A 22829-nucleotide genomic window follows, 5' to 3' on the forward strand; every position below is an offset into this window, starting at 1 on the left:
TTGACCCCCTGCCTTCGACCTTTCACCTCGCTCCCCATTGGCCCGAGAAAAAGTGGGCGTGAATGCATTTTGATCCATAAATTTGCATATAGCGATCGCCCTCCAACGCCCTGGAGGCGGGGCCAAATCGCCCCTCGCTCACCGATTGGACGGAACAAAAGTGGGCGTGTGTCGTTTTTGATCCGTTTTTGGAGCTGAAAATCCGTGGTTTTGTACACGCTGTTCGGCGCGCGCCCTGCACGAGTCCAACACCGGTACCCACAAGCGGCGCAAGAACGGTGGCGATGCGACGGTTGCGAGGTGTGACGTGAAGCGGCGCCGCGGTGGGTGGTTGATGTTGTGGTTGGTGGTGGTAACAATGGCGGTTGGTCCAAAATAAAGATAGTAAAAGAAAAACGGCTATCCTGAAGAGTCGCAGCACGCATAAATGACATGTATTCCCACTAGACAACGGGTTTGGGCCTAACTACACATATACTTACCGAGATATCTCACCTAAGGGACCTGAATGGTGGTTTGCGAATTTGGTAACCACAACAATATATATATATATATATATATATATATATATATATATATATATATATATATATATATATATATATATATATATATATATATATATATACATATATACATATATATATATATATATACATATATACATATATATATACATATATACATATATATATATATATATACATATATACATATATACATATATATATATATATATATATACATATATACATATATACATATACATATATATACATATATACATACATACATATATACATATATACATATATACATATATATATATATACATATATATATACATATATACATATATATATATATATATACATGTATATATATATACATGTATATATATATATATATATATATATATATATATATATACATGTATATATATATATATATATATATATATACATGTATATATATATATATATATATATATATATATATATATATATATATATATATATATATATATATATATATATATATATATATATATATATATATATATATATATATATATATATATATATATATATATATACATATACATATACATACATATTTCGTTATCCAATATCATTCAATTTCGTTACCCTTTCTTTTTAACAGTATAGAATAAGGTGTTCTTTTTGTACTGGAATCAAACTGACTGTCAGTAAAAGCTCTTTTTACGCTCTTTTGATCTCCATAGTGATGTAGATGATATACAAGCAAGATAAAATGGTATCTTACAAAATCTTATGTGCTTTATCTCCTTGAAATATACGTATATCCAAATTAGTATTTCCAATGTTTAAATGACACTGCTCTGCTGCTCAAGAGAAGGATGCTTCGCTGCTGGCACCTATTGCCTGGTGGTAATTAAATAACTCCCGAAAGGCAATTGCAATAGACACCTTGTTGTCCAAGGACAATTATAATATATGACAGCATAAAACGGAATGTCGTATTTTGAGAATCTGGTTACTCACTGGTGAACAGAAGGTATGATCGAAGTAATAGGCTTGTGTCTCCATTTACCCGGCCTGTTCATATTTTGTCTTAACATTGTTGTCACCCTCTCCTTCTCATGGCTGGCCACGTATTCCCAAACTGCAATCATGATCTGAGCGTGTCCATCACCCCTTCCCTCCCAAAGTGGCCATGCCTGCAGTTCCCCTTCTCATGCTTGCCAGGTCCCCCCCACCCCTCCCCCCATGCCAGATGTTTAGCTCTCCCATGGCTTTTGCAGTCCAGAATAGTATAAATTCAAATGCTCTGTGCATGTTTAGCAGAAAGGCAATAGTGTTTTTTATTGCTTGTCTTGTTATCCTTCTTCCCATGCGCACGTTTGTTGTTATTTGTAATTTGATGTGTGCTGTTAATAAATGGTTTCAGACTCCCAAAGAGAAGAACTGAATTTCTTCCACAGACCCAAAACACCCCGAAGACCCAAAAAGACCCTGAAGACTCCAAAGACCTAAAAGTCCCCAAAGACCCAAAAGACTGCGAAAACAAAAAGTCTCTGAAGACCCAAAAAGACCCCAAAGTCCCAAAAGATCCTGAAGATTGGGACGAATTCAGAGCCAAAGTACTGTTAAACTACAGGTTCATGTTCTGAATCATGTTCCTGTTCATGTTAAAAATATAACATTCAATTGAAATTAAGTAGTTCCTCAATCATAAACTGACATTTGTGGGCAAATAGACAGACAGACAGACAGACAAAGTGAACCAATTGCTTAACTCCACTTGTCACTTTGCAGGTGTGGGGTAATTACAAATTTAGCCCTATTAACGGCAGGTTAAAACTGGCCGCACTCGCAGAAGCGAGTCACGGAAAATGCGCATACACAGTGCATGCGCGAAAGTCCTTGTTAGCATTCAGACACCATTTAAGTCCCGGATTGGATCCATCTGCAATAGAAAAGATGAACAAATGAGTGGAGGTGACCCAGTGAACCTGGAATTTGGGGGTTACAATGGTTTTGTAAAAAGTGTTTTAAATGCACATTCACTCCAGTTCAATATAATTTAATGTAAACAAAATATCAGTACATACAACTGTCCTCCGGAATTAAACGAAAAACAACGAAATCACTTTCCCTGTTACAATGTAAATATAATAATGTACAGTTTTACACAAATTATGAACAACCAGTCCAAATATGACTGCTAAAGTGCCAGATGCTGGCTAAATGATCTGTGTTTTGCTAAGTAGATACACCAGCATTTTCAAGTTTGCAGCCTGAAAAAAGAAAACAGACCTAAGGATTATTATACTGGACTGAAATGTAGAACCAATGGAAGAAAAGGATAGTCAGCAAAGAAATTTGCACAAATGCAACTGCTCAAGTGTCACCTTTCTTTATACCATCGTCAGAGTGAAATGGATGAAGAGATTTGAAATGTCAAACACCAAAAAACCAGGTAGGCTCAGTCGATGCAAGATCACCACTCAAAGATTCTGTCTGATTTTCAGAACGAGTTGTAACTGTCACAGAATTTTGTGGAGCAAAGAGATCACTGAGCAAGTCATCCAAGTCAAGGTCCGACTGGTTCAGAGCAGCGGATGTGGGAGTTTCCTGCTGAATATTCAGGTTTTGTTGAAGTTCAGTAATAATATCCACAACTGGGTGCATAGTTGAACTGATGGCTTCAACACTCAATGGAGCCTGTGAGGGAGGGCCTGAGAGAAATAAAATAATTTTACACATACATCAAGAAAACCATCATGGTTTAATAAACCCCATAGTTAAACAACTGAAATGTTAATGAATAGTTATCAACAAACTGTCAGGACAGTAGTTGGTATAAATATATTTTTTAATGTGGCACTCATAATTATTCCTGCATAATTTAGCATTCAAGTTGCCACATTAAAAGCTATTTTGCGAGCTTGCACTAAGTAATTATAATTTGTTGTGCATTTAAAACAAAGTGTAATGTTCGCTATTGAAGTACAACCAAGCCAATAAGCAATCAGGAAATGCCGCTGGGACAAAGTCGTCCAAGTTGCGTTCTAATTGGTACAGAGCAACGGAAGTGGCACTTCTTGCTCAATGCTTAAATGTTGCTAGAGTTTTGACAAACAAAATGAAAATGTAGAAGCCGAAGGGCTGCTGGAACTGCACATTTCCATTTTGTTAGTCTTCAAGATAATTAAAAATGTAGGATTGCAAGCATGCATTTGGTGTCGCTTTGACATCTCGTAGGTTTTTATAAATGCTATTTTATTCTTGCATCCACATTCAAATTTCCTTTACTTCTTTGCAAAGTCTGAGCACAAACACTTAACATCAGTTTTGTATTCCAGCATTGTATTCATAGCCCAGAATCATAAATCTATTATAAAGTATTCTATTTTATGACATGCACACACAATTAAACATGCCTGTACATCTCCTTCATGTGGGAAGTAAAATGCATTGAATCAGAATGAAAGAAAGTATTCTTGCTACAATACCAGTTTGTGCCAATATTCAGCCATTCAATCTCTCACACCTGCATCATACAGGTGAGATGAAAACATTTTGGAAGGAATGGGAGGTGGAAGTGGGGGGTGGGGGCTGACAAATTTCCTGGAAGTGATATCACATTGTACATCATAATAAATGGAAATTGCGACATGCAAAGGATATTCCCCTCCAGGGATTACAAAAGTTTTTACATTAAAAATTGGGCAAATGAAGTTGAAAAACATGTCATATGCAGGAGAACCAATTTTATCTGGACATCTAAATAATGGAAGAACCCCCCCAAAAAAAGACAAAATCATAGCCAAAAAAAAGGCAGACTTTTCTCGAGGTAACTTTGCACTAATTTTACACTTTCGGAGGTTGTTTGTGACTTTTTTTTTAGCAGTCGCTTGAGCTTCCCTTGACTTGTATGCAAGAAATCCGGAGAAAATTGGACATTTTATTGGGTTTTTCGAGTGGTTTGTTGAAAGGCTTCATCATTGAACAAAGCCAATCCAAACTGAGCAGGGCTGGGTTTTGTGGTCAACAACATCATGAGCTGCTCTGCAAAAAGCCAAACATGTTTGCCAAATACCTTAAGCTTATTCATTCAAAATTGCTCTTAAAAATGTTAACTTGAGGTAACAGGTACAGAAAGTCTTTCGTGAAACCCCTGATCAATGAACAAAGCAGAAACAGAAATATATTACCGCAAATGAGTAGATGAGATGACTGCCATGTTTTTCTGAACTACTCAACCAAACTGGGGCGAAAGAAATTCTGGGATGTTTAAAGTTTATTCAAGCCTGGTGAAGTATAGTATTATTTCCAGATATATAATCAGCATGCACATCATTCTCAGATATGTGTCTTAAGGTGTCACATATTCTCTTTTATGCACTGTTCACAGCAATAAATATCCTGTGGTGGGAATTACTAAAAGGGGCTAACTTTGCGTAGTATAGAGTAATTATCTCCCATATTGCATGTATTAGTGTAAGCGTGAGGTAATTTAATTGTGATATAAGATATGCATCGTTTTATGTGTAGAAAGCCGTTGTCTATCTTCACCACTTGTTTTTGTCTGAAATCGCCATTCCTTGAAACCCATTTTAAATGTTATTACCATTGTAATCTGTCCTAAATATGCTTTTAAGCATTCTGACAGGCCACTAGGCATGAGTTCAGGCAGGAAAGCTGACATTATGACATTATGAAAGCTGACATTATGACATTATGAAAGCTGCCATGACTTCAAGTCCACACGGGAAAGCTTGCCAAAGGTGTTGGAGTGGCAGGTTGGGGAAAGGTTCACCTCACCCGCACATTGAGCCCCAAACAAATCGTGGCAGAGGATGGAGGGACTAAGTGCATCACAAAATGGGTGGGGCAGATTGTATATAAGGTGTGACGGGCTCCGCAGCAACGGACTCGAGACTCGACCAGGGAGCTGAGCCACGGAGCCTCGAGTGAGTCAATCGGGTTTCCCCATGGAATGGGCTTCCACCGTATAGCAGGCAGCCACGGAACTGTGCCCACTCTGCGGGCACCAGCCATGACATGAAATGTTGAGGGCTGAACCGAAGTCCATATTGGAATTCGCTGCATCCTGTCAGCGCAGCACCAGTATTTCCTGTCCTGTCCTATCTTCCTTATAATAATTTCCTCTCCTGTCCTATCTGCCTGTTTCGGCTTAGATAAATAAGGTCATTTGTTCATCGACTTATTGGTGTGTATTCGGGTAGGGTTAATGGTCATTGTTTAATGATTGCATTACCTCTAATTATATCTCTGACCCGTGTTTTCTTTCAAATACACTCTAAAACCACTTGGTCTCGTGAATTTGGGTGGTTCTGATCGCTATTAGAATTGTATACGTCCATTAAAGGACATAATGGATTCAGGTGGTTAGTGCACAGAACGAGGTCATGTCTACATCTAGTGGCTTCGCTCGGTTGTTATTCGAGAATGGGCGTACGGTACCGATCAGCAGGGTGTATTGATTAGGAAGGTGGTTCCATTAGGCATGGTATCATGGAGGACAGGCCCATAATCTTAACTAGAACAGAATCAGTCGGCTGCCGTAATGACTGATGCAGTTCGCTGGGAGTCGAGCAGGGCGATCAGACAAACCCACCAGCTAAAACGATACAAACGGATTGAACTGCATTTCACTCGTTTATTCCACATCCAACATGGTGCCTGCCGTTGGCTATATAGGGTGAGTCCAAGAACATAGAGAACTAGAGAGGGCAGGGTTAGGGTTATTAGGGTTATTAGGGTTGAGGTACAACGTAACAAAACGGCATGCATAAAAAAGTTGAAATATTTTTCTGAATTAACGACATCCATTAACTGGAAATATTGTTTATATGGAACACCCTTGGTTCCGACCATTCTGGATAAAAGAGGTTCCACTGTGCAAATGAAAATGTAATTGGAAGTGTCAACCATGATCAGTGTGTCGGCCTGTTCTTCTGCGAGCAACTACACAATAATTATTCTGCTAGCAACTACACAATGATTCCAGAGTTAAAGTTTTTATTAGGAAAATGAAAAGCTGTCATCAATCAAAATGAAAAAAATCAACTCACTGGAGGCACTTTCAAGCTTCTGAAGCTTTACTTTCTTCTTCTTGAGCTTCCGTAGTAGTTGACGAAGTCGCGTTGTATCGTCTTTTTGAGTTGTTGGTTCAGACATGGCCGTCAGTGTTGTGGGTTTTGAAGCTGTGGGTAAAACTGCCACCATGGATTTTGGAGATGAGATAGTGCATTTCATAGGAAGTAGCTTGAGGTGCTTGAATTCAGAGTGTTGTTGAACATTTTGTAAGCTTCTGGGCTGATAGCTCATAAATTGTCCAGATGCAGTTTTCGCAGTCTGAAGCTGGCTTTTAACCAATTTATGACGAGCCGTGCGAGTGTGTGCAGCTCCATCCGAGTCCTTGAGGTTTCCTTGTGAAGGTAATTCCACGAGTTTCTCAAGGAAATTATTTGACCAACCAACAGAAGCACGGCCAAAACGAGAGTTACGTTGCTGAGAAGATGCCTGGTGGCTATCTGGGATCAGCTTCAGAGCATGGAGTTCAGCCAGTGTGTTCTCACTGATACGGTGAACACTCGCATTGGAACGATGATGCTTTGGCTGATCAAGCGAAAGGCGATCAGTCACTTTACGCTTTGTCCGATCTCGAAGACGTATTGTTCGACTGCTAAGTGGCATGTCCTCAGATGGCTTGCTCTCAGTTTCCAAGAAAACTTGGGGTTTACTCAACTTTTTCTTGATGTGCACCACCTCACTTTTAGGATTGGTTTCTAAACTCATTCCAAAATCTTTCATTATTTTATCTTGAGTATTCTCTTCTGTTTCATCATGTTCTGGCTTCAAAAGATTAATAGATGACAAATCGACATCCATTCTTCTACGCGATTCAGGGGTGGAAGAATCATCACTTGTCGGTGGGGCATCAATTTGATTTGTTGAATCGATAGCAATACGCAAATTTTGGTTGCTTCTCCTAGTAAAACATTTCTTATTCTCTAATAATCTTCCTTGTACATCAACATCATTTGTATTACTTTCCTTTGTAGAACACTGCTTTGGAAGAACGCTTTTCTTTGTGGTCTGGGAATATCCAGCCTCAAGTTGAAGAATTTCACAATCTGATTTATTACTTTCCAACACTTGCTGACACGTTGAGACAAAATGAGTCGCTCTTGTTTGAAGATGAGGTGAAGGAATGGCCATCTCAGTGCCATATTTTATGTTCTGTAACACATTTCCTGCAGGCCTATTTTCAGTTACTTCAACATGAAGAGACTCTGACTGCTTAGATAACACCTCCAGGTTTAAAGGGTTTTCAGGACAACCCTCAAGTCCTTCAACGTTCATTTGTAGTTCTGTTAATCCAAAATGCTGATCATTATTACAAGAATATTTATCAGCTACATTTGTATCATTACCAATCGCAGCCCCTAATTTCTTCAAATCTGATGGTTCTTGCTCAAAATCATTTTGTGAGTCTGTACAGGAGAACAGAACTTTTTGAGAATAGTCCTGAGATTTTCTTATTGCATTCAGTATATCAGAAACTGCTGCAGTGACTGTAGTTTCTGAGTTGCTCAGTGTGGCACAGTGCTCCGAAGAAGTTTTCCCTAGTGGTAAGATGTAACCAGGTGTAGCAGATAACCACTCAGATATACTGCATACCTTAGATTTGAATGCTAAAGGAATGTCACTCTTTCCAATTTTAGGCAAATTCTCTACTTCCAATGTCTGCCCTTCTAAAGAGACAAAAACTGATCTACAATATTCTATCATAGATTTGTCTTTGTCCACAACATCTTGGCCACAAATCTTCATCTCCCTTGCTATTTGAGAATCAGGAAATTCTCTGTTGCCTTTTTGATGTGTTATCTGGTCTTCAACACCAACATTCATGAGAATTTGATGAGAATAATCATGGTTTTCTAATCCATGCAGTCTTGATGATTGTAGGGAGGTTTGCTGAGATTTTAGGTGAGGCAAGCCTTTATATCCAGTATTTTCAGCATCTATTAAGTCAACAGAAGGAAATGACATGATTTTTTCTTCCTCGTTCATTGGAAAACAAGACACGGGCTTTTGCTTACAACCAGGTTTTTTGGACTCATTTTGTGACTGTTGCAAGAATCCTGTGATTTCCCAAAACACAACACGAATTTCAGAAGGAAGAGCATCAGGAACAGAACATCGCTTGCTCTTTGGTCCCAGGTCGTCATCGCATTTCAACCAACCACCTGCCAGCAAAGGTCAGACAGTCACAAGATATTTTTTTACTGCCCAAAAACAAAATCAAAGTTTGAAGATGACTTGTTACAGTACAAAATTGAACAGCAAGGCAAAAATAAACAAGCCCGGCCCAGACACGTGGTTCAGCGTGCAAATCCTGAGCTCAAAATGCTGTTATACATACCATCAGGAAGGCGTACCCATGCAACAAAATGAGCAGGATTGTGACACCACTGAATAAGAGCAGACACCTCGTAATGGTTGCCAATCCAACAGAAAGCCAGGTTGGAAAGGTTGGCTGATGGGAGGCCAGAATCGAAATGCAGCACGAGTATAGGAGGTAGTCTGCAAAAAACAAAAAAAGGATTTCTTTCCCAGATTTCTAAACCAAAGTCCTTACGTCTGAGGTGAAAACAAATGCATCTGACATAAGATACAACAGTTACGAACAATAGGAAGCATAACTGTCACAAAGCCCGAAGGTACTTTAATCGATCGATGTCCACCGGCAGGTGGGTGAAGTCAAATTTTAGTTCATTTAAAGGTTAAAGTGCACTTGTAGTCCAGCAGCCATTTCTCATATGAGGCCAAATAAGGAAATTCGTTCAACACCCCCTACACGAAAGGTTTGACTTGACAGGGTGGTAGAATAGACCCTATAGAACACCTCCAGGTAGTATGTGGTTTCAAATTGTGGTATCATTAAAATTCTACAGGCCATTATACATACCAAGGGTACTTATCAAGAGGGTCACTGTGGGCTAGCAAAATTTAGGGGAGGGGTAACGTAAACGTGAATATCTTTGTCTAGACTCAACCAATTTTCAATATTGAGGTATCATTGGCTTCCTATTATAATTCTCTATCAGAGTATGTACAGTTATTTGAAAATGGCCTTTGCCATGGCATCACCAAAGCTAAAATATCACACCAATTCAAACTTTCGGACATTTTTAATTGTGTTCTCATATGAAGGTGAACGGTAAGCCTGGTGTTGGCTTAGTGGTTTGGGTGGCGGCTTGGGATCCCAGTGTCCTGAGTTCAAGCCCCGTTGGCTGCTGAATTAACACCAGGGGGTTGACTCAGCCTGTCATCCTTCCGAGGTCGGCGAAATGAGTGCCAGTGTACTGGTCCCGGTGTATGCCCAGGTTAGAATAGGTGTACCATATCCCTGTGTGTCGTAAGAGGCGACCAGGGTTGGCGTCAGGAAGGGCATCCGGCCATAAAACATTGCCTCACAAAAAGCCAAACCCCTGCACACCAGGGAGAAATGGCTGTAAAAAAAATATATATATGAAGGTGAACGGTCTTTCTCAATTACTACTGGTATGTAGACATTTTGGAAATGAAACGCTTAAAGTATTGTTCTGCAGAAATTCATATACATACAGAGGCACGCATAAAGAAAACTGCAACTGTTATTTTTAGCGTTCGTCTTTTACTAGTGTATAGTAACACGGAAGCACATACATCAGAGCCGAGCATAATAGTTGTCTTTGGCAACACGGAAGTACATTAGTGAAAGCCGAGTATAATAGTTGTCTCTGGCAGCACGGAAGCTACTCATTCATCATAGTGGATGATAATAGTTATCATGGTCGACACTGGGAGCTGTGCATGACAACACAGAAGCACATTGGTGAGAGCGAATCATAATAGTTGTGCATGGTTGCACGGAAGCACATTCGTCAGAGCGGTTTGTAATATTTGTGTCAGGCAACAAGGAATCACATTCGCCATGGAAGCATGAAGATGTCATCTGTTGTAACTTTTAGTCAGCGTCTTCTTCACCACTGGATTCAAAGATTGTTCTTGGATTTTCACAAGTTTCTTCGGCCATACATGCACATGCTTCTGTGCATGGCATGTGGTTGGTTCTGCATGTGCAGTCGGCTCGGCGACATGGAGACTTCTTTCAGTGACAGACAGTCAGCTCCGGAAGACCCCATGGTGCTGGATCTTTGGTCATTAGCACAGGCTGCAGGGCACCGTCCTGAATTTTCCAGCCATGTCCAGCTGCTGGTGGAAGGCTCTGTGTAGGCTCCAATGCTCTCTTCCATACATAGGCCTGGTAATTTCCTCGCTTCATATGTTGCTGTAAGCTGTCGAATGTAGGGGGGAGATTTTCATTTCTTTGTCCCTTTTGACAGAACTGCCAGTATCTCACATTGTTCACTTTCCTCCCAGCCCCCTTGGTTGTTGAGTACATTGCACATATGAAGGCTTCACATGCTTCTGAAGTGCTGTTGCTGAGCTCGGGTTCTTCTCCAAGCTGTCCCAGACTGGTCTGATGCTCTTTACTGTCAAGTAAGACATTGAAACCCTTTTTCTTGCCGAGTCCTGAGAGTGCACTGTTTGAATCGCACCCAGTGAGTGCGTGGAAGCCGAGTAAAGCATTACACAGCTCAGGTTCTAGTTTGTGTGCCAAGCTGTGGATAGGAATATACCTAGCTTTATCCTTGATTCCAGTCCGAAACCACAGCTCCCGACACTGGAGTTTTCTGTAGTGTGTGGTGCAGAGGACAGCCACATCTGTGTCAGGTGATTGAATCACAATCCTGTTGTGATAATGAGAGGAATGTTTTGCATGTAGCAATATTTGTGTGTCTGCCTTTTCATGATCTGACTTGAGGGGAACCAGTTCTTCGTAGTGTCCTCTGATGACGAGCACAGACTTCTGCGCGTTCTTGAAACCACCACCGATGAATAGTGTTGACCATCAAGCAGAGTGTCTACCCCCATGTGGCACCATGTGTCTGCCAAGAAGGCACACAAGTTGACTTTGCTTTCTACATTTCCAATGTATTTGATCCACTGCTTTGGAATAGGAGTGGCTGGCCCTTGGATTGTCACCTATAAGGCTGCAGATGTTCCTCGTTTTTCTCGCTCCCCAGCTTTGATTGAGAGGCTGGAGTACCGGTCGAAGACAACATCAACCCGCTGACAACCATTCCAACGTAGAGGGGCAGTAACCAGGCTGTAATACTGGAATGCCATTTCACTGAAGTTTGCTGCACCAGCGGACTTTGTCATCTGTACCAGCACCATTGCATCGACGATGTGGGCCATAGACATCTGGCTGGTTGTGACTTGTGGCAGTTTTGGATGGACATCTACCTTCTTCTCTAACTCAGCAATGAGTACGCTCTTGTTGGTCTTCCTCAAGCTGCCGTCGTAATGGGCCAGGGATAATGGCACTGTTTAACTCGTAGCTGAGGAGTTCTCTCAGATTGATGTTCCTTGACTTTCCTGTGATCAGAAGGCAGCCAAAGAGTTCACGGTCAGCACCAAGAGTGAAACTTTCTCATCAGTTAGCTTCACTGTTTTCTTCTTGCTTAGTGTGGCAAATGTTTTGATCTTCAGGTTTGGCAGGGAATCCCAAAATGTCACTTCATTGGTATGTATAATGGCCTGCAGAATTTTAATGATACCACAATTTGAAACCACATACTACCTGGAGGTGTTCTATAGGGTCTATTCTACCACTCTGTGATGTCAAACCTTTTCTGTAGGGAGTGTTGAACGATTTCATTTTTTTCAGGTCCTTGCTCCTGGACTATTGATACATTCAACACCACAGCACAGCATTGTACACAATAATACACGGTGTCCAAAAATAGATATACCAAAAATAATGTTGAATAGTTTTATTCTTATTCGAGATACTGACATAAATTTCATACGAGTACATGTAATAGACGTTTGTTTAATTTTTCATGGTGTTGTTTAGATATTCTCGAATTATCAACAAACTTCTACATGCAGTCCATGATTCACGATAATCAATCTAATTCGGTGTTCAAATTATGAGAAAACATTTTCCAAAACAGGTTTAAGGATGGATGGCACAGCATCAACAATACGATGCTTAAGTTCTTCAAGGTTCCCTGGTTTGCTCGTGTACACTTTACTTTTTTAAAAACCCCACAGATAAAAATCTAAAGGGGTTAAGTCGGGTGAACGAGTGGGCCATTTCATAGGTTCTCCTCGACCAATCCAACGGTCTGGTAAAGCTTGATTGAAAAACACTAACAATTCAAGCAAAGAGCAGTGGTGCTCATTCCTGTTGAAAGATGGCTCTTTGCAACAAGTCAGGATTTTCTTGGAGTTGCGGAATAAAGAACTCTCAAAGCATGTTGAGGTATGAAATGCTGGTGAGAGTAATATTCATTAAATAAATAAATAGAGTCCATACTCATAGATGTTAGAACATGACATGGCACACCAGACGTTTACTTGAGGCGAATCCCTTTCACGTACATACAATTCATGCGGATTTTCTTCTCCAAATCAAACAATTATGACGATTTTTGTTTTTTTCAATACAATGCCGAGGCTCGTATGACAGCTAACACAGAGAATGTACAACAAGGGGAGCAGAAGACAAGGAGAGCAGGAGAGGGGAGGAAAAAGTGTGGAACAGAGATATGAGGAGATCTGTGGAAGGGAGAGGGATGGGGTGGGGTACACAGGGTAAACAAGATGGACACTATAGGGACTTTCAGGAAGAAAAGTAGGGAATTTGAAGGAGATGGGTTTGGGGTGGATTAACAGGGGTAGAAAAGATAGTGGTTTTGGATGGGAGAAGATGAGAGATGATGTTGAACAGCTGTTTTGAAGATGTGGAGGGAAGAGTGGGATTGAAGAGAGAGTCTGAGTTTGTTCCAAAGGCATGAAAAAAAGAGGAATGAAAGAGTGAAGGTGAGCAGTGATTCTTGATTTTGGAAATTTTACCAGAAAGGGGTTGCTGGCAGACCTTGAGCACCCTGCAGAAATATCACAGTCAGAGCAGGGGGTGTGGGGGGGGGGGCAAGACTGGAGAGGAGATAATACAAAACAGAAAGACCACCGACCTGCTTGCAGTGAGAGTGAGAAGCCCAAAGACTTAGCCTCATCGTGGAAGATACCAATGATCCTACATGCCTTGGTTTCCACAGCGTGAAGCCGAGAAAGGTGAGAGGCAGGAACACCAGCCCAGAGAGGAGAGCAGTACTCCATCAGGCTGTGGACGAAAGCTTTGGATGAGGTCAGGAGCTCGGGTGTGGCAAGGAAGGACTTTGCACGTCTGAGGATGCCCAGTCGGAGACTGGCTTTGGAGGCCAGCTTGGAAATGCGGCTTTCCCAGGAAAGATCATGGCTGATAGTAAGACCCAGAAGCTTGAATGAAAAGACTTCTTCAAGAGGATTGTTGAGAAAGTAGATGGGGGGGGGTGGTTCCAGACAGTCCTTTTGGAGAGACATAGTGAGAGTTTGAGATTTATCAGGATTGGAAGACATGTTCCACGTGTTTGACCAGCTTGTGATTTTATCTAGATCTGCAGAGAGCGAAGAAGCTGCGGCTTGCCGGTCTGAGGGATGATAGATGGAACAAATGTGGAGTCATCAGCAAAGAGATAAAGAGGATTTTCCAGAGAGTCAGAGATCATTGATGAAAACCAGAAAAAGAACAGGGCCGAAAACACTACCTTGAGGAACTTCAGCCTGGACAGGAAGAGGGGACGAGAGAATTCCATGAAGGGCCACATGTTGGTTGCGACAGGAGAGAATGTCTGCCAGCTATGAGTGGAGATGTCCTTAGATACCATAGGCAGAGTTTGGTGAGCAGTTTAGGGTGCCAGACCATATCGAAAGCACATGATATGTGGAGGGAGATGGCTCTGATTTCATGTCTGGCATTGAGGAAGTCCATCCATTGTTTGGAGAGCAGAAGCAGCATATCCAAGGTAGAGTGACTTGGTCTGAATCCAAATTGATGATCGGAAATCAAGCCATTGGAGAAGAGGAAGGATTTAATGTCTAAAGCAATGATGGATTCCAAAGCCTTGCTGGTGATTGGGAGAAGGCTGATTGCTCTGTCGTTGCAGGGATCAGTTTTTGCACCTTTTTATGCACAGAGGTAATGTTTGCTGATTTCCAAGCAGATGGCAGATGACCTTGAGCAAATCAGAGGGTGAATAGAACACAGAGAGGGTGAGCAAGAGCAGAGGAGCAGGTTTTTAGGACACGTGGGCCGATGCCATCTGGACCGGTTGCAGAATCTGAGTCGAAGTTTGACAGCAAGCTCTCCACCTTGTCACGAGACAAGAACACAGTGTCCAGGAACAGCTGGGTGCAACTGGGTAAGGTGGGTACAGAAAACGATGGGTTTGGGACACAAGATTTAGAAGCAAACATGGAGTTTAGGCATTCAGCCTTTTTCACGTGCAGTGTCAGCTGTGCGGCCATTTGAGGTAAGGGAGGAGATTGAGGGGGGACATACACCAGAAACAGACGTAATTAAATGCCACCAGGATTTGGAGGAAAGAGACGGGTTTGAGAGCTCAGACTGTAGATGAGAAAGATGTAGTTTTCTGGCTCTCCTGAGAGTAGACACACACTTGCTCCAAGCTTTGTGGAAGGAACTGAGATAGTCTTCAGTTGGATTAGCCTTCCATGAGGCAAAGGCAAGTTGTTTCAGGACAACTGCCTCACCACAAGCTTCAGTGTACCATGGGCGGGAGGAAGGGTAGGACAACTGAAGATGAGATGGGATAAAGAGAGAGCAAGTTTCTTTGAAAGAATTCCTAAGATGAGTTGATGTCAGAGAAAGTAGAGATGGGAGAGCAGTCCTGAAGTTTAATGGCTGCTTGAAGTCCCTGCCAGTCAGCCTGTGTGAAATAGCAGACTCGACGGCACTGAGGTGGTTCTCTAATAAAATTCTGAAATATAGCCTCGTCACTAAAAACGGGGTTCGATTCAAAAATGTTCGTCCGATTCTAACCGTTCAATTAATCCTTAACAAACATTTCCCCTCATTTCCTAAAACTTTATAAACTGTTTGTATTTTATAACATTTAAACCTCAATTCTTTATGAAGGACTATCATGAATAGAGCTTTTCGGAATGTTTCACTCAAGTGATGCTCTTCTTAACAGACTTGTTCAGTGCAGTTAGTAAATGCCTCCATAACAGCATTGACCCTTTCATTTGACTTTCTTGGCCTTCCAGCAGATTTATCCTGCAGGACAGATCCTGTAGCCTCAAACTGATTCACTCATCTTTGTATGAAGTGTCTTTCAGGGCTGGTTTGTTAATGTCACACTCGTTTGTTAATTTCACACTGAAAACGCCTTTGGGCTTGAATGATTGAACCACATTCATGTACAAATCTTACAATTTTTGCTTTATCTTGAGGACTTGTATGTTTTAGTTTGTGGCGAATATTGATTGTTATTTTCTATTTCAGGAAAAACCCAATTTTCTGAAATAATGACAAGTCTAATGCATGTACTCATATGAAATGTAATTCTGTATCTCAAATGACAATGAAACTAATGCACGCCGCTCCTTCCAAACTCTATATCCAGACGATGCATGATGTCATCGCTGGGCACCAAAGGAAGGGAGTACTCAGTTTTTACGCCGTTTTTTTTTCTTTCTTGTTTGTCTGGGCAATATCTCAGCCATCCTTTGAGCTAGGAATCTGAAATTTGTGGACAAAGATGAAGATGTGCTTTGGCAAAAAAGAATTTTTTATTTTTTGATTCATCAATTAACTCATGGATTAGTTAATTATTTTCGATTTATTAATTCCTAATTTATTTTCTTTCTCATCTGGGCAATATCTCAGGCACCTTTTGAGCTTGGAAGCTGATATTTGGTCATGACAATAAACCAGTGATTGGGCTATAAAAGGTATTTTTGATTTATTGGTAAATCAATTCATCAATTAATTATTCATTTTTTGATGAATTACTTAATTTTCAAAAAGTTATAGATTTGGATGAAACAGTCAGTGGTGGTTTTGGTATGCTATTTAGCCAATTGATGAAGAAAATAATAATTTTAGGATTATTATTTATTTAATTATGCAATTAATCAATCAATCAATCAATTATTGTACCCAGATCCCTCCCAATTCCATCTTCATGTGCTGCACAGTGGCATCGCCAGGCACCGAAGATGCCCCGGCAATGTCGCGCACTGGAGGATTTGTTATTTATTTATTTTGCTTGGGGACGGTGTACTTTGAATGTACCTGTACTTGTTCAACATTAATTTTTGGTATATTCATTTTCAGCCACCCTGTATAACTGATGACTGGCTCCTCCATTTCACGACACTCGACTTCACCTTAATATCTAATTATAATCGGACCAATAACTTCGCAAAGACCCTCTCTCCCCAACCAGGTGGTACTCTCACAATTACAAATCCTTCAGTGTGATCTCCAATAACAAAAAAATTTGGCTATAAAAGGTATAGCCAAAATATAATTTTTGATATTACATTTTGGCAATATCTTTAAAAGTCAAATTCCGGTACACCGGATATCACAGCCGGTACACCAAGGCCTTTAAAAAAGAAATTGCTACGCCATTGTTGTTCTTCTATCAACAGAAGCCACAGGAAATTACCGTTTCACCGAGATAGTTCACAATCCGGAAATAACCAGAAATTTCCCAAACTTTTGCGATCTTTTTGCAGAACTTAAAGTGCAACTGGAATATTATAACTTGCCAACTCTATACTCCACTCAACTTTTAGAATGAGCATCTTACCTCAACAAACATTGCAAGCATACATAATAAACTATTTTCTCCATAATGACAGGTAAATATACAACATTTACCATGCACCAAACCAATATACCGAACAACTGTCACTCATAAATAATTTGTGACAATTTAAGGAAATTTTCATTTTTGTTGCTTGATTCAGGTTGTTTGATGAGGTTATCATATCAGGTTGCTGATCTGTTTTGGCATGGGGAAAGACATGTTCTTTTGTCCTCTGCTCTTGGAGCCAAGGACTTAATGCTTCATTACCTGCTGCATCTATGTACAGACTGTGTCAATGTCATGGTATCTTTACCTCTTGCATTCTTTGTGCAGTGGTTTTTTTTTTTGTCCCAGCTTTTTCCTTCCCCATTCCTACCCACACACCCACCCACCCACCCATCCTCAATGTATCATTGCTGTTTTGACAAGCACCTTTGCAGACTGTCAGCACAGCAGCAATCAAATCTAAACTCTGCTGGTACATCATCTTTCTCATTATTTTCCAATCCCCTGCTGTGACATTTTGCACCTAGCATGGCTGAATTGGTTTATTTTACACTGTGGCTAATGTGCTTTCCAGTCTTGTGCTGCTTTCCCACTTTGTTGCAATTCAACCATACTCTGTTCCTTCAAACCCTATCCTTCTTTTTGCAATTTCAGGTTCAAACTGAAGCGAAACATAATCCTTCCTCCCATACGATGTTGCCGACTCATTCACGTCTCTCCTCTGATTCAACAGGCCTGAACACCATCCCAGTGGCGACGTTGCAATTTACACAAAGAGCTCCATTTCTCACTTTCCATGTACTGCTCTTATGCCTCCAAACCCCCAGGAGTACCTTTGCATTTCCCTCTTGTTATGACAAAAATTAAAAAAAATTCATCATATGTCAGCCACTTTGTTGCAATTCAACCATACTCTGTTCCTTCAAACCCTATCCTTCTTTTTGCAATTTCAGGTTCAAAGTGAAGCGAAACATAATCCTTCCTCCCATACGATGTTACTGACTCATTCACGTCTCTCCTCTGATTCAACAGGCCTGAACACAATCCCAGCGGCGAAGTTGCAATCTACACAAAGAGCACCATTTCTCACTTTCCATGTACTGCTCTTATGCCTCCAAACCCCCAGGAGTACCTTTGCATTTCCCTCTTGTTATGACAAAAATTTAAAAAATTTCATCATGTGTCAGTCTGGCTCGTTTGTTTGTATGTTTGAATGCAAGTATGTATGTATGCGAGTGAGATAACTCATGAACGCTTTCAGCTATCTTCGTCAAACTTTACTAGAGGATTGCGAAGGACAAAAGTGAGGCAGTCAATGTTTTTTGACTACTTATGTCAAAGGTCAAGGTGACAGTGACATAATTTGCATGATTTTCATCATACCTGTCAGGCCTGAAGCCTGATGCCTTCTTGCCTGTTTGTGTGCTGTACTGTCCTCAGAATAGTGATGACCCCATTTATATCTCTCGATATCTCTAGCTATCTTTCTATGTATATAAATAATACATAAAGCTCTTTTTAACCACTGACTGACTGATATTAAAGATGGGGACCATCCGGGTGATGTAGAAAGCTGATTTTTTTTTTGTGCTGATGGACATCGAAGCTGGTACACCAGAAAAAAAAATGAAAAAAAAAATGAAAAAAAATGCAGGTGAGCGACCTGAGACAATGGTGAAGCAAGCTAATTTGTGTGCCGACTGACATCAAAGCCAATACATCAGGAAAAATCACAGAATCGTCGTACAACGTTCATATATAAAAATATAAATAAATGAAAAAAAATAAATTAAAAACAAATGCAGGTTAGCGACCCAAGACAAATGGGAAACACGGTGATTTGTGTGCCAACAGATATCAAAGCCGATACATCGGGAAAAAAAATCACAGAATTGTCATCCATCATTCATACGTGAAAATATAAATAAATGAAAAAAATGCAGGTGAGCGACCCGAGACAATGGGGGAAACATTTCGTATGCTTACAAAATGTAAGCATACCCCGCAAGTGTGTGTGTGTGTGTGTGTGTGTGTGTGTGTGTGTGTGTGTGTGTGTGTGTGTGTGTGTGTGTGTGTGTGTGTGTGTGTGTGTGTGTATATATATATATATATATATATATATATATATATATATATATATATATATATATATATATATATATATATATATATATATATATATATATATATATATATATATATATATATATATATATATATATATATATATATATATATATATATATATATATATATATATATATATATATATATATGGCAAAACCACCCATTCCAACTCTCTCTTTCTCATATGTTATGATTTCAATTGTCATCTTGGCTGGGCATTGGTACTTCTGTCTCAAGCCATGACACTGCAGCAAAGGACTTCTGTGACTATGGGCCTGACTCAATCTGTGAACTTCCTGACCCAGATGTCTGCCAATGGCAAATCCTCCCTTCTCGACTTGGTAATAACCAACTTTCCTGCTAATTTCTCCTGCTCTTCAAATGCTCCAATGGGTTCATCTGATGACATGGTTGTGAGAGTCAATATCTCTTTGGCCATTGTCGGAGAGTCGCCTCAGCACTGGTGAGTCTGGCAGTTTACTCAGGCTGACTGGCAGGTACTGCAAGTTGCCATATCACCTCAGGACAGGTCTCCAACATCCCTGATATTAACTCAGCCTGGGAATTCCTCCAGAAAAACCTGCTCTCTCTTATGAATAAATGAATCCCAACTCATCTACAGTTATCACCCATCCTCTTGGCTATGATGGTACACCAAATCATGTGGCAAAGCAGATGCCTTGAATCAACTTGCGTTATCTTCCTGTAAGGCAAGTTTTCTGAAGGCAACCTCTGATCATTCCATAAAGCCCAGAAAAAATGTTTGTCCACTCTCAGGAAAGCCAGATAACATCTGGCCAACCTCAGGATTGAACTTTCAAACTTGTCTCCTTCCTCAAAAACCTGGTGGCACATTGTCAATGCCATCTCTGGAGTATGCTCATCACTCTCCGCTCACTTTAAATGGCACCTTGGCTGACTGCTTATGAGAAGGCAGAGCACTTCAATTCTGTGTTTGCTTCCAAATATTGCCTCCCCAACCCCTTGGTTTCTGTACCCACCCTACCAAGTCACACAAAACTGCTCCTCTTAGACTCTGTGTCTTTCTCACCTGAGAAGGTGAAGAAGTTTCTGGCACCAATCGACTTTGATTCTGCAACTGGCCAGGACGTCATCACTGCACACATCTTAAAAACTTGCTCTGCATTTCTTGTGCGTCTGTGTCTGTCTCTCTGTGTCTGTGTCTGTGTCTGTCTCTCTGTGTCTGTGTCTGTGTCTGTGTCTGTCTCTCTGTGTCTGTGTCTGTGTCTGTCTCTCTGTGTCTGTGTCTGTGTCTGTGTCTGTCTCTCTGTGTCTGTGTCTGTGTCTGTCTCTCTGTGTGTTTGTCTGTGTCTGTGTCTCTCTGTGTCTGTGTCTGTGTCTCTCTGTGTCTGTGTCTGTGTCTGTGTCTGTCTCTCTGTGTCTGTGTCTGTGTCTGTGTCTGTCTCTCTGTGTCTGTGTCTGTGTCTGTGTCTGTCTCTCTGTGTCTGTGTCTGTGTCTGTGTCTGTCTCTCTGTGTCTGTGTCTGTGTCTGTGTCTGTCTCTCTGTGTCTGTGTCTGTGTCTGTGTCTGTCTCTCTGTGTCTGTGTCTGTGTCTGTCTGTCTCTCTGTGTCTGTGTCTGTGTCTGTCTCTCTGTCTGTGTCTGTGTCTGTGTCTGTGTCTGTGTCTGTGTCTGTCTCTCTGTGTCTGTGTCTGTGTCTGTGTCTGTGTCTGTGTCTGTGTCTGTGTCTGTGTCTGTGTCTGTGTCTGTGTCTGTGTCTGTGTCTGTGTCTGTGTCTGTGTCTGTGTCTGTGTCTGTGTCTGTCTCTCTGTGTCTGTGTCTGTGTCTGTCTCTCTGTGTCTGTGTCTGTGTCTGTCTCTCTGTGTCTGTGTCTGTGTCTGTCTCTCTGTGTCTGTGTCTGTGTCTGTCTCTCTGTGTCTGTGTCTGTGTCTGTCTCTCTGTGTCTGTGTCTGTGTCTGTCTCTCTGTGTCTGTGTCTGTGTCTGTCTCTCTGTGTCTGTGTCTGTGTCTGTCTCTCTGTGTCTGTGTCTGTGTCTGTCTCTCTGTGTCTGTGTCTGTCTCTCTGTGTCTGTGTCTGTCTCTCTGTGTCTGTGTCTGTGTCTGTGTCTGTGTCTGTGTCTGTGTCTGTGTCTGTGTCTGTGTCTGTGTCTGTGTCTGTGTCTGTGTCTGTGTCTGTGTCTGTCTCTCTGTGTCTGTGTCTGTGTCTGTGTCTGTGTCAGTGTCTGTGTCTGTGTCTGTGTCTGTCTCTCTGTGTCTGTGTCTGTCTCTCTGTGTCTGTCTCTCTGTCTCTCTGTGTCTGTCTCTGTCTCTCTGTGTCTGTCTCTCTGTCTCTGTGTGTCTGTGTCTGTCTCTCTGTGTCTGTCTCTCTGTGTCTGTGTGTCTGTCTCTCTGTGTCTGTGTCTGTGTCTGTCTCTCTGTGTCTGTGTCTGTGTCTGTCTCTCTGTGTCTGTGTCTGTGTCTGTCTCTGTGTCTGTGTCTGTGTGTCTGTGTCTGTGTCTGTGTCTGTGTCTGTGTCTGTGTCTGTGTCTGTGTCTGTGTCTGTGTCTGTGTCTGTGTCTGTGTCTGTGTCTGTGTCTGTGTCTGTGTCTGTGTCTGTGTCTGTGTCTGTCTGTGTCTGTGTCTGTGTCTGTCTGTCTCTCTGTGCCTGTGAGTGTGTCTGTGTCTGTCTGTCTCTCTGTGTCTGTGTCTGTGTCTGTCTCTCTGTGTCTGTGTCTGTCTCTCTGTGTCTGTGTCTGTGTCTGTCTCTCTGTGTCTCTGTGTCTGTGTCTCTGTGTCTCTGTGTCTCTGTGTCTCTGTGTCTCTGTGTCTCTGTGTCTCTGTGTCTCTGTGTCTCTGTGTCTCTGTGTCTCTGTGTCTCTGTGTCTCTGTGTCTCTGTGTCTCTGTGTCTGTGTGTCTGTGTCTGTGTGTCTGTGTCTGTGTCTGTGTCTGTGTCTGTGTGTGTCTGTGTGTGTCTGTGTGTGTCTGTGTGTGTCTGTGTGTGTCTGTGTGTGTCTGTGTGTGTCTGTCTGTGTCTGTGTGTGTCTGTGTGTGTCTGTGTGTGTCTGTGTGTGTCTGTGTGTGTCTGTGTGTGTCTGTGTGTGTCTGTGTGTGTCTGTGTGTGTCTGTGTGTGTCTGTGTGTGTCTGTGTGTGTCTGTGTCTGTGTCGGTGTCTGTCTGTGTCTGTGTCTGTGTGTGTCTGTCTGTGTCTGTCTGTGTCTGTCTGTGTCTGTCTGTGTCTGTCTGTGTCTGTCTGTGTCTGTCTGTGTCTGTCTGTGTCTGTCTGTGTCTGTCTGTGTCTGTCTGTGTCTGTCTGTGTCTGTCTGTGTCTGTCTGTGTCTGTCTGTGTCTGTCTGTGTCTGTCTGTGTCTGCCTGCGTCTGTCTGTGTCTGTCTGTGTCTGTCTGTGTCTGTCTGCGTCTGTCTGTGTCTGCCTGGGTC

The 22829-nt window shown here is 41.5% G+C and overlaps 1 protein-coding gene across 4 annotated transcripts in view; it reads right to left on the minus strand.

The window, feature by feature from the left end:
- Positions 1-1142: 1142 nt before the first annotated feature.
- LOC147024769 (uncharacterized) overlaps positions 1143-22829 on the minus strand; it is a 31842-nt gene continuing 10155 nt past the window's right edge. For 2 of the 4 annotated variants that reach the window (XM_085884999.1, XM_085885002.1), the window contains exons 4-6: positions 8944-9104; positions 6587-8767; positions 2553-3223 (exon numbers count right to left, since the gene is read on the minus strand). In XM_085884999.1, coding sequence (XP_085741125.1) covers positions 2946-3223; positions 6587-8767; positions 8944-9104 — 2620 coding nt within the window. In that variant the 3' untranslated portion in view covers positions 2553-2945. Of the gene's footprint in view, positions 2452-2552; positions 3224-6586; positions 8768-8943; positions 9105-22829 lie in introns of those variants that run through there. The other 2 variants (XM_085885001.1, XM_085885000.1) reach the window with 2 other exon arrangements.

This window comes from Eptatretus burgeri, chromosome 6, assembly GCF_056783735.1.
Source record: "Eptatretus burgeri isolate ZD-2024b chromosome 6, Ebu_testis_v1, whole genome shotgun sequence".
In the NCBI taxonomy this organism is placed as follows: domain Eukaryota; kingdom Metazoa; phylum Chordata; class Myxini; order Myxiniformes; family Myxinidae; genus Eptatretus; species Eptatretus burgeri.